This window comes from Nycticebus coucang, chromosome 6 (assembly GCF_027406575.1).
Source record: "Nycticebus coucang isolate mNycCou1 chromosome 6, mNycCou1.pri, whole genome shotgun sequence".
Taxonomy (NCBI): Eukaryota; Metazoa; Chordata; class Mammalia; order Primates; family Lorisidae; genus Nycticebus; species Nycticebus coucang.
This window is the reverse complement of record NC_069785.1, coordinates 105,144,512-105,156,798: the sequence shown is the minus strand read 5'-3', so window position 1 is coordinate 105,156,798 and position 12,287 is coordinate 105,144,512. Positions and strand designations below refer to the sequence as shown.

The 12,287-nt window shown below is 44.2% G+C and overlaps 1 protein-coding gene across 2 annotated transcripts in view; it reads left to right on the top strand.

Moving 5' to 3' along the window:
- MINAR1 (membrane integral NOTCH2 associated receptor 1) overlaps positions 1-9,784 on the top strand; it is a 51,272-nt gene extending 41,488 nt beyond the window's left edge. For both annotated transcript variants that reach the window (XM_053596043.1, XM_053596044.1), the window contains exons 3-4: positions 3,501-3,755; positions 8,593-9,784. In XM_053596043.1, coding sequence (XP_053452018.1) covers positions 3,501-3,755; positions 8,593-8,790 — 453 coding nt within the window. In that variant the 3' untranslated portion in view covers positions 8,791-9,784. The remainder of the gene's footprint in view (positions 1-3,500; positions 3,756-8,592) is intronic.
- The last annotated feature ends 2,503 nt before the right edge of the window (positions 9,785-12,287 follow it).

The window sequence follows — 12,287 nt, the reverse complement described above, 5'->3', positions numbered from 1 at the left end:
AATAAAAATGTGTAAGCTGCAGAGACACCAAAGCCAGAGAAGGAGGCTGAGTTCCTCAAATGGTGCTGGGACAGAAAGGCTTGGAAAACTGGGTTCTAAGAAAGGTTTTAAGGTCTAACATGGGAGGGAAAAGAAATACACCCATTCTTCCCCCCATCCCAAAGAAACCTCTGGTGTCTGTGCTTGCCACCACTGAGTCCTTCTGTAGCCACTTACAATGTGGTGTTGGAGAGGAACCGGCCTGACATGTGCCACTGCTCTGACAAAATGCTCAGATCCAGACCCTGACCATGGCTCTTAGCTGCCAGGGTCTGGCCAGGTCTCTGAAGCCCTGGGCCTCAGTAATCATTCAGAGGACTCAGAGCAGGGGTGCTTCTGTGGAATGTCAGGTTATACAGACAACAATGCCTACAGTCTATAAAGTGTCAAAGCTTCACAAAACCATTTAAGTACACTTGAAATGGCTAGGAAAAAGTTGCTTATACTTGTGATAAGACCTTTTACTTTGTCCCCTCCTGTGACCCCATTTCTCCCTGCTGGTATGTGGCTCTTAGCACCTCTGGGCTGAGGATTCCTGTGGTGGTGACTAGACCAGGCTCACCTTTTGAACTTTGGTTTAGAACAGCTCCAGCTGCTGAAGGCCAGTTCCTCCCAAATTGTCTTTCCTACATGTCCTAGTCTCTGGATCCCAAACCAGATTTTTCTGTTCCTTCAAAGGCTGTTTTCCTTCTCACTATTTATATTCTTGGGCAGAGGGGCTGACATTCTAGCAATTTCCCAAACTGAAGAGGCCCCACTGATCTTGACTTCCCTCTTCGTCTCACTCATGTCCAGTTTAGCCACTAGACCCTATGGATTTATCTTTTGCAATATTTCTTGTACCTCTACATCCTTTCCATTTATACACCCCCTCCCCCCATGTCTAGGCTCTTGGCACATTCTCCCTGGGATGCTTGGGCACACCCTCACCTCTTATCTCCTCCCATGGATCATGGCTGCATTCACTTGCCTAAACTCCGCTGTCGGTGGGTTGGCAGTACCTCCTATTGTGGCTTTTCCTTAGTTCTTTGCCACAACTGAAAGTTCTAACCTTCTTTGCCAGGCCCTCAAAGCCCTGTGGATTTACCTCCACATACCTCTGTCCATATGGAAGGTGCTATACACCCTGACTGGGTTCTGCTCTACCTCATTTTTTCTCAAGATGGCTATAGTAATTGAGCAGACCCTATTATGGCCAGACCCTATTCCACTGTCAAACCGTCCTTCACATGATTCTTCCACCAAACTTGTTTGGTCCACCTACTCTGAATTCATAAGTCTTTGGAGCTTTCCTGGGGATTATTGCTGGTCTCTGATCATTATTAGTCCTCTTTTTTTTTTTTTTTTAAATGAAGTGGACACAAACTTTGATTAAAATGGGGTGCTGGCCCCATATACCAAAGGTGGTGAGTTCAAATCCAATCCCGGCCAACTGCAACAACAACAACAACAAAAATATATATGTATATATCTTATGTATATACATTGTCTGCCAGTTAGAACACAGACTCTTCAGTGTTGGAACAGGTGTGGGGAGCCATTAACTTTCCACCCCTCGGGTGAGAACAGATTCAAATTGTGGCTTTACCACTTACTAGTTGTGCCACAGTGGGTCAATCTTTTAACCTCCTTGACCTGGGTTCCCATATCCATAGTGGGGATAATAATAGTTACAACCACAGAATGTTAATGAGAAGGTGAGATGAGATAATGCACAGTTAGCGCTGAGCAGCCCTTGGATAATTGTAACTATGCCTGCAGTGGCTGCCAGCACAGTTATTATTGCCACCTCCCCTGCCCCCATCTGGTGCAGGCCCTACGTGCAGTAGTTGTGTGAGTGCTGGGCAGTGGTGATGAGCACAGTAAATAAAAGCAGTGAAGCCTCTTAGAATACTTAGCTTTGACACATTAGAAAATAAGAAGGAATCTCATTTTCTTGTGTGGGTTTGGCAGAGTTAATCCTGCGTTCTCTGTGTCAGTATCAGCAGTCCTGACGGCTTGGAATAGCTAAATGTTAGACCAGTGGGAGGGGCTTGCTGATAGGCAGGCACGTGTGTCCATTCTCCAGGCACGTGTACGATACTCGCACTGACACACACATGCCATGTGTGCACATTGAGTTCTCATGCATCAGCTTTCATCTCATGCCACCTACGGTCATCCACTTCCTTAGATGCATATACCTTGATTCACATTCTCCTTTTTCTCTTTATGTTACTCATATAGATAGCTTCTTTTTCTCTCTATGTCATATGTATGGCTTCATATCATTGGTTTTTATCTCTGTGAAGAGTATTAGTGGAGTGTTTTCTACTTGGCAGAACTACTTTGCGGGAGCAGAGCATTGAAAGGCACACAAAGCAACCCCTGCCTTCAAGGAACTCAGCTTAGCGCAGGAGCCAGATGGGCACATGGGCATCTGTAGTTCAGTGTGACGACTGCTGGCCTGTGGGTCTCGACATAGTCCTCCATAAGAGTTCAGATAGATGGATATTGACCCAGTCAAGGAGGAAATGCCATCAGTGTGGAGATCTGAGAGCCTGAAGTTAGAAAGTCTCAAAAGACCCCAGTTATAGCAGATTTACTGAGAACAGAGTTCCCTGGGCACACCTCAGGGACTGAGGGTAGTGGTGGTTCTCACATGTAATCACTTATACCCTACACTGTAGTCATTTATATCCTACACTGCTGCCCACATGGCTCCCTGGTCTTGAAGGCCGTGCAGATGTCTTTGAAAGGGACCCACCTACTCCCTGAGAAAAGCCCCAGAGGCTGCCAAAATCTGCATCCTTGTTTCTTCTTTCTAAAGAAGCAGTGTAGTGTTAGAGTTTCAGCAAGCTCCTGGAGGGATGGACCATATCTTTTATTCATCTGTACCAGATATAAAATAGTAAAGGAAAGAGGGGGCATTGTAGGATAATATTTAGAAATAAACATATCCTACATCAAGCACACAAAGTGAACTCAGTGTGAGTTTAAAATGGCTTGCTGTTCTTCCAGAGGCTTAAGGGACCTGGGCCCCCCTGGGACACACGCAAAGTTAGCTTTCAACAGGCATTACTACCACTAGTAAGCAGAGACTCTCTGAAGCCAGATGATAGGGTTTAAGTCCCAGACCCAACCCTTACCAGCTGCATGCTCTGGGGCAATTTACTGAGTCTTTCTGGGCTCCGTTTACCTACCCACATAATGGTAGTGATGGTACAAGGATTAGATTAAATCACCTCTTTCTGGGATAGAAATGTCAGCTGACCTGAGCACTGTTATGATCATAAACTTTTCCTAGAGAATTTCCCCTGATACGGGTACAATGTGGGTGTACGTTCATACTCTGTTTGTAAATAACTGCCTTTTGCTACTTGGATATCTATAGTGGTAAGAGGCTACTGGCTGCCCAATTGCACTATGAAATCCAATGGCATCTGTGCCACTTGCCCAGACTTCTTTGTGCCCTTCTGCAGGCAGACAGGCAGTACGACATCCCCCCACAGCACCGACTGCCCAAGCAGCCCAAAGAAGGCTTCCTGGTGGAGCAGGTGTTCAGCCCTCACCCCTACCCTGCCTCCCTCAAGGCACACATGAAGAGCAACCCCCTGTACACGGATATGCGGCTAACTGAGCTGGCAGAGGTGAAGCGGGGCCAGCCTTCTTGGACCATGGAGGAGTATGCACGGAATGCGGGCGACAAGGGCAAGCTGACAGCCCTGGACCTGCAGGTGAGCCTCTCGTTGTCCCTGGGGTGGGGGGAGCCCAGCCGTGCCCTGAAAAATGCAGGAATGGAGCACCGGTGGCTGAAACCAGCCCCCTCCTTGTCCTTCAACTCCCTGGGTCCCCCCGTGAAGTTCTGAACTTTAATAAATCAGAGAGCAGAAGAGATTTTTAACAAGGGGATTGTTGTTTTGCCTATTTATAGACATTTAGCAGTGGGAATGCTTTATTTATTTCTTTACTTACTTGTTTGTGTGTTGGTCATCTGATTTGCTAACAATGCATTTAAGACTCCGTACCAAGTGTAGATCTTATTATTTGCTCACAAGACCTGAGCCAAACTGCTTAATGAAATACAAGCTGATTTCTCCTTCCATATGTAGCACGTGGGATAAGCATATATATGGGAGCCAAGCTATGGATTATGTTTGCATACGGAGCAGCCCCAGGTAAGAGCCAGCGCCGGAAGCTCTGGGCTTGCAGTTGTGGCTGGAGGGCACGGTTTCTGTTCACCCTCAGGCAGGGCTGGGTTTTGGCCACAGTTTTATTTTGGTGGGCAGCTCCGCCTGGTCCTGTCCTTCCCAAGTAAATCTGTGTCTCCACATCACTGTAGGAGCAAAGGAAGTATCCTGTCCCCACCTGTGGGCTTAGCTTTGTGGGCAGCCAGGACGTAACACTGCTGGTGCACCCAGAATGACCGTGCACTTGTGGGGTCAGATGCCACGGTTCCCCTGAAATGGCCTTTCTGTAAAACAAGGGGCTGTGGGAGGTGCAGTGTTGTGGAGAGAAAAAGCTTTGGGTTCTCACAACACTGTGTTCCTATCCAGGGCTCCTCTGCTGTGAGACCTGGAGTGTTCAGCCTGCCTGTTTTGGGCTCAATCCCTCCTCCATTTGGGCATGATGTCACGTTTACGCAGTCATTGTGGGAGTGGAAAATCATGTAACCAACGTCCCTGGCATTAAGCGGGCATTGCAGAGGAAGGCACTTTCAAGCTAGTAAATGACGCTGAAGTTGGTCAGCTGTGAATGGTGCTGGTCACAGCAGCCTCTTGGGGCCATGAATAGTACCTGCAAGGCAGGGTTGCTATGACCATCTTCAGTTTACAAATGAGATCAAGGCAGGAAGGGCAGTGGCTTGTCTCCCACCTGAGACAAATCTAAATTCCCACTGGACCATTGAAAGTAAGTTCCACGTGTCTCTCACTATCACCGCTACACCATTTCATTTCTCCTTTCCTAACAGTTTAGTGGGGCTCTATGTCACACACAAAAAAATTATTTTAGTGACATTTGTTTATCCTAAGTCCTAAATGACAGCAATTATGGGAAGGGGCAGGGTGTTTGTGGGTACGGCAGGGACAGCCTGAGTCCTCCCACCCCTTACCTCATGCATGTTGTGTCCCCATGCGTGCAGCACGTCCCTGGTCCTTTCAGGCTGCTCCCTCTTCTGACACCTCCTGCAGGCCAGCAGGCCAGACAAGGATTTGATTCTTCCCCAGGAGGGTCCCTGTGCAGTTTTGCCATGAGTGTGACACATTGATCTGGGGGTATTGGAATACAGGAGCAACCAGCAGGTTGAAAAGCACCCAGAGGTGTGAATGACTCCTGTGAATTATTCCAGTGAATAATCAATATTTCACCAATATCATGGAATGACCTTGTAACAGTCAGATTAATTGAATGAATCATAGATTAAGAAATGTCTTTTTAAAGTTGGGGGAAGGGAGCTGGGAGATTTAGTTCCTATAGATTACGTGTGATTTTAATGTGCCAATGTTTATAATCATAAAGATGAAATTATAAAAAGTAAAATAGAAGTAGATTTTTGTGTTACAGAATTTTAGGTGACATTATTTAACAATGCAAAGGGAAATGTGTCCAGTTGCATAAAACACAAGGAAATGGAGAGTTTGGTGGCCCTCTGAGGGCATCTGCAGTAAGCAGAGCAAGTTCAGAGAGGTTTTGGTGGGTTGGAAAGGCGGGGCCCTATTTGCTTTCCTCTCTTAGCAGAGACTCAGGTACCACCTAGGGCACCTTCAATGACTAGGCAATCTTCTTGGGGTCCCTTGCTGCCTGGATGTAAACTCAGCATCAGTGGTGCCCACTTGAGGGCACAGACAAAGATACAGGCCCAGCTGTTATTTGCAGTGTTTGGCAGCCTAATTAATAACTGGTACACGTGCCTGTGTCCCTTGAAACCTCAGTATTACCTCCCTGCTATTTGGCGCCATTAAAGCCTGCAGTTATCAAAAAAACTAATTAAAAATAGTTTATTTCATTGGCTGAATCTCAGCCCATAATAAAGTTTATATAGCTATGAAAGAAAGACAATTTCCTTCTATCTGAGCCAGAGGGAACAAGGCACAGGATCTGATGTGTCGTTTATACATGTTTACTCTCTGAGCCAACTATGGGAAGGTTGGAAAGAAGAGGAGGTCATTTCAACCATACTGTCCTGAGCCTGTCTGTAAGGCGCCAGGCAAAGAACACTCTGGGGCGTATTACCTGCCCCTGCAGACTAGTCTTCCAGCAAAGTATCCCCAGCTTAGGTCCATCTCTTCCTTCTGAAGTGTCCATTACATTGGTGAGGACCTTTCACTCCAAGGAGAGCAGACTGGCCCCAACTGCTTGCAATGGACAGAGCTTTGTTGGGGAGGGGCTATGGTTTGAAGATGTCCTAACAGCCAGAACTGGGCAGGAGCAGAACTGCTCCAACACGGGGGATGACCAGCAGAGGAAGCCAGAGCAGGAGTTTTTTGCAAAAGCTGAAGGATTAGACAGAGCCCTCCACCCCCCACATTAAGGATTTTTCCCACATTGAGAATGTCCTTGTTTCCGTTACAGATGTTCTGGGTGGCCAAGACCTCTCACCCTTCCAGATAGCTTGAAAAATTTAACAACCTTTTTTAAATGTGATGCCTTAGTGAGGAAGAGGACTGGGAGATTTTAGCAGTCCTTAAATCTCCTCTTTCCTTGCACACTGTTGAATGGCAGGTCCTAGGTAGGACAGGAACAGCAAACTTGCTCTGTAAAGGGCCATACAGTAAGTACTCTAGGCCTTGGGGCCTGGTCTGTCACAACTGCTTAGCTCTGCTGCTGTAGCTCAGAGTGGCTGAAGCCCATTTGGGTGTGAATGGCATGGCTATGTGCTGATAAATCTTTATTGCTGGCCACTGAGATTATATTCCATCCAATTTTCACACATTGCAAAATATTCTTCTTCTTTTGACTTTTTTTTATAAAAGATGAACAACTATTTTTAGTAGAAGGGCTGCACAAAGACAGATGGCAGGTCAGATTCAGCTTGCAAGCCATCGTTAGCCGAGTCCTGCTCTAGAAGACTGTTAGCAATAGAATAGTAATGAAGCCTGGGTGGCTGTGCCTGCCCTCCGGGGCGGGCAGCAGGCACTGGTGTACTTGAAGGGGTGATGCACAAGTGTTAAGGCAGGGACCATTTATGGTGGTGTGAGCAGGGTTGAAGGAGCCGCAAGAGCCAGGAGGCACCCAGAGACTGGCACCAGCTGCCATCCTTGGATCTGATGAGCCAAATGAAGGGAGCAGTTAGTGAAACCCACTGAGACCTAGGCTATGGAAGCAGCATCTGATGGGAGGTATTGGAACATGAAGGGGCCTGGAGGAAGTAAATACCTCAAGCTCTCTCCTCCTATCTCCACCGGCTGAACCCACATGGGAGCTGGAAGGCAGGGGAACCCCCCTGTGATGTGCTCGTAGGGATCATTCTCCTGGGGGCTCTGAACAAGGTGGAAAAGACCAGAGAATAGATCTAGAAGGATAGGTGAGAATTTCTAACGTACCCTTCCACCAATAACATGGTACAAGTGAGTTTTTTTTTTTTAGTTTTAAGTTTTAAAGTGTTTTTGTTTTTTTTTTTTTGAGCCCATGCTTGTGTGTGTCTGTGTATGTGTGTGTGATTTTTTAATGTGTCCTTGTTTATGAGCATTAAACAATTGAAGAAAATCTTCATCAAACAATGGAAGAAAATCTTTGAAATGGACATTTTGTTTGTGTTTAAAGATTTAGGTGGCCTCACTTGTAATTGCAATGTGTTGTTGCTTTTATGTGACACGTTATTAATTGCTTGCCATAAAATGAGAATATGGCCTTTCTTCAGGTAAATAGATTATAACCATCAATGTAGAATGGGATTCATGGGCAGTACAGGTTAAATAATGTATTTCTCCTGCAAAGAGTTCATGAATCTCGGGGAGACCAGGAAACAAATGTCAGTGGAGAGTCTGTCTTTGGGGACACTGCACCAAGCCCAGGGTCATCACCACGCAGGCCCAGGGTGGGGACAGGCTTGATTTTGAGCTGCTCAGACAAATGTTTGAAGTTGGAATATTTTACATTTTGTTTGAACTGCTAACCTTGGAGGTGTCTTTGATTTTTCAGTGGATGCTTTTTCTGAGAAAAGAGAACTGACTTGGAGTGCTGGGATGCCCTTGCTTCCAGCAGGTCTGTTCTTAGAGACTATTGGTAGAGAATAATTTTTGGTGACTTTCCTCATTTCCCTTGCAGTAGTACCAGACTGTTCTTGTTGTGTGCCCTTGAAGTTTAGAGTCTTCTTTGTCCCAGCTCCATTTTGCTTGCTTTGGGTTCTCTTGCATCAAAACCAACACAGCCTTTGTAGTAAGGGAGGGCCAGTGCAGTCTGTGACGTATGGCATGGGGCTGGTACGACAGGGCTGGACAGCACAGTCATCTCTTAACTCCCGGGGCAGACAACTCTCACTTCAGGAGTGCTTCAGGAGTGACAATTGTCAGAATGTCTTTTACTTGGTCACAAGTATTCACCATATTTCTAACATCTTCTCTTCACTTTTAGACACAAGAATCTTTAAACCCAAACAACTTAGAATATTGGATGGAAGATATTTATACTCCAGGCTACGATTCATTACTAAAACGTAAAGAAGCTGAATTCAGACGAGCCAAGGTTTGCAAGATCGCTGCTCTGATCGCAGCCGCTGCGTGCACTGTCATCCTGGTCATTGTCGTGCCTATCTGCACGATGAAATCGTGAGCCGGCTGGCGACCGCTGATGTCTTCCTCTGCACTTTAAAATATTGCAGCAGTTGTGGCACCAGTTTGTTGAAACAGAGACGAAGTCATGGAGGCTTTTCTGCAAATGCTGAAGGCGGCCTTCAGAAAGTACATGTTCTAGTGAGAAATCTACCTACATATGTTAGCTTTGACTTAATTTACTCTGTGCATTTTTAGAAGTGCAATATCTTTTCCTACCAAAAGAATGTAATGGACTATCTGTAAACACAAAATGAATATTTAAAGCAGAAAAAGAGAAAAGATTAATTGGATTCTTTCCATTGTGATGATGTTTCATGGCAGGGAATAAGTTATACAGAAGGTATTTAATCTGTGCCTCTTTGGGAAAGGCTAAGGAAGCAGGCAGGATGAGAAGGGAAGAGGGTGAGTTCTCTTCTCCTTAATGATCTTACACCATTGCTGGTGAAGGAATAGGGTGTGTATTCATGAAGGATGTTACTACTCTGCCGACTCTTGTCAAGGGCTACTGATTTTTCCTTCTTGCCCTTTTGCCATCAACATGACAGAATATCTGCATCATTGTAGACCTTTACGGAAATATTCTGGACCTTCTTCATGCCCAGGGTAGGAAGGAACTGGAACATGGGCCAAGGTATTCAGGCCAGGAGACCTTCCTATCCCCAACCCACAGTGTGGAGAGCTCCTTGTTAATGACTGTGGCCACTCCAAAGGATCTCTCATTTGTTCTTTGGTATGTGGCTGTATTCCTTGATTTCTTGATTTTCTGTCTCTTGAAGAGTTTGGAACTTGTCTTTGTGCCTTGAAGAGTAGAGACAATGGCTAAACTTTGATGCTCTATCTGTTAATCATAGTTTTCATGAACCAATATCAGCCATTTTCAATGGCTTTAAAAAGATTTGGCACGCTTGTTCAATAATATGGTAAATGCACTGAGGTCTTCTCCACTACCCCAACACTGACTCCAGAGTCTTGAATACTTGTCAGCAGTGCAAAAAAATTACCTATTTAACTGTTTATCTATCTATATGTCTATCTAAATACTTAATTTTCATTTGTTGTCTTCTCTTAAATAACTTGAGAGCAAAGTTTCTCCAGTGTACAAGAAGCTGTTGTAATTTCATCAGAGTTCCATATCGGTTTCCACCTGCTGAATGGTGCTTTGGCAATAATTGGAGACAGGAAATACTTATTAGCATCTGATTCCAATATATTGTTACAGGTTGAAGAGAAAAGTGATTGTCAGAAACAAGCTACCTTAAATTTTCTGATAACAAGATGGTATTTTAAAACATTTTTGATTGTAAGAATAATCACTCTGGATGATATAAATTCTTACAAGATAGGTTTGTGCAGCATCTCAATTTTTAAAGCAATAGGAGTTCAGCATCCATTCTAAGAAAATTCCTGATAATACTTAGCTTGCTATGTCTAATTCTATTTTTCACCCTTAAGGAGTAGTCAGTAAACTTTATGATGTTAACAAATGAGGGATGGATGTTTTCATCTGTAGTGCACCTTTACTTTTAGAGATCTTCACGTTATCTACTTATATTGTCAGGTCTATGTGGATTTTCAATTAGGTGACTAAAAATTTAAGCCTTTGTATGGAAAACTAAGGCTTTATAATTAAAAATGAAAAAATATATATATACCTATGTATTACTGTCTGTTGTCAGAATTTTAGTCTTTTGGTGCTGTTTTGGTTTGGACACGTTAAATAAGGTTGTTTCTTTCACCCTAAGGATGCTACTAGATTATCACCCTTGGGAGTTGCCTTCCCACCTCACCTCCTCAACCAGTAAGACTCTCTCTATATCACATTCTAATCCCACCATTCTCCTCATTATCACAGATTATTAACCTGCCAGAGCAGAGAAATAGGGAGTTCCAACCTCTCGTTCTGTGATTTGTAGAAGAGTGGAGAGGTACTTACATAGGATCAGAAAGATCTTGTCAGATCTCACCCTAACGCCTCCTTTTGACAGATGGGACCATGTGGACTAGACCACTTTTGCCACTGCTCTTGGGTGAATCTATTCCATGCAGGCCCTGTTTGGGCCATGTGCCTAGCTGTCATGGGGACATGACCATCAGCCCCACTGCAAGCATGGAAGTGAAAGGACTCTGGAATTTTCTTCTACCCTTTTCATAGCTGGGGAGATAGAGAAATTCAGTCTTGTTCCAAGTCCAGGGTAGCTTTAAACTTCTGCTTCACATCATTGTCACACAATGGGAACATCCAGACCTGGTAATATCACAGGAAATGGGACAATGAAGGCCAAAGGTGAAGTGGTTTCTCTGAAAAGGGGTCTTCTTCAGCCTGATAGTAGCAAGTCCGGTGTTGAAGTTATGCATCTTTGTCACCACTTGAAGCTAAAGGATGCTTGGGGTCTAAGAATAAATAGGAAGTGAAGTTTACAGCCAGATTCTTTCTTGCCATTGATCCCAAGCTTGCTCCAGCCTTTTCTGAGACCCCAGACCCACTCTAGCACTTCTCTCCCATCAGTTAGCAGAATGGAGCAAGACAGAGTCTTGCTGGGAGGGAAACATCTATGCATTCCTCTTACATTTGCCTACCATCTCCTGCTGCCGTGAGCTCCCTCCAGCTCACCTGTGGACTGGCCTATCTTCTGTCCCGAGTGCCATCTCCCTCCACACTCTGACATCGCTGAAGTATTCCCTATGCCTGAGTCTAAAATCACTACCTTATCAGAATTCACTTTGTTCTTTCATTTAAAAGATAAATAATCAGATACTATTCAAGGGATTATTTTGCAATAAAATGTCTTTAGCCCATCATTAAACTCAGAATCATTTCATCTTCTTTTCTAATCTGAATTTTTTTGAATATAGCCTTACAGAAAACCAACAATAACAACAATCTGGCTCACAGTTTTCAGACATTTCATACCAGTCCTCCCTTCTTCAACCTGCAAATACCATAAAGTACATCATACGTACATCATTTGGCACCAGCTGGTCACAGACTGTTAGTATTTTAGGTCACGCAGCTATGTGATTGATATCTGCAAGGCTAGTTTGACAGATGTGCTAAAAATCACTGTTCTGAATATCTGGGCCATAGTTCTGGTACCCTTATTGGAATCAAGGCAGTGCTGGTTTTGTTCACAATTTATTAAGATAACAGACGCAGCACCTCATTTTTTTATTTTTAAAAAAGCTCTGCCAACAGCAAATGATTCTGTTAAGTGGTATACGAATTTGTGAATGTTGAAATTCAACATGCTTCATATTATAACCAATATGCAAGAATATTGTGGTCAGTTGTGTGAATTCCAAATCAATATATACTGTATATTGTACTATGGAAATTTGTATTTAAAGGCAAAGATATAATTGTTGGTATAACGCAGGGAAGAGGTATTAGATATTTATTAACAATGAGAAATGCAACAAACTTCCTTTTTTATGCCTTATGAATAAAAGAGTGTGGAATGTCCAGTGAAGTTTTATGTGCAAGAGCCTAAAGGAGGG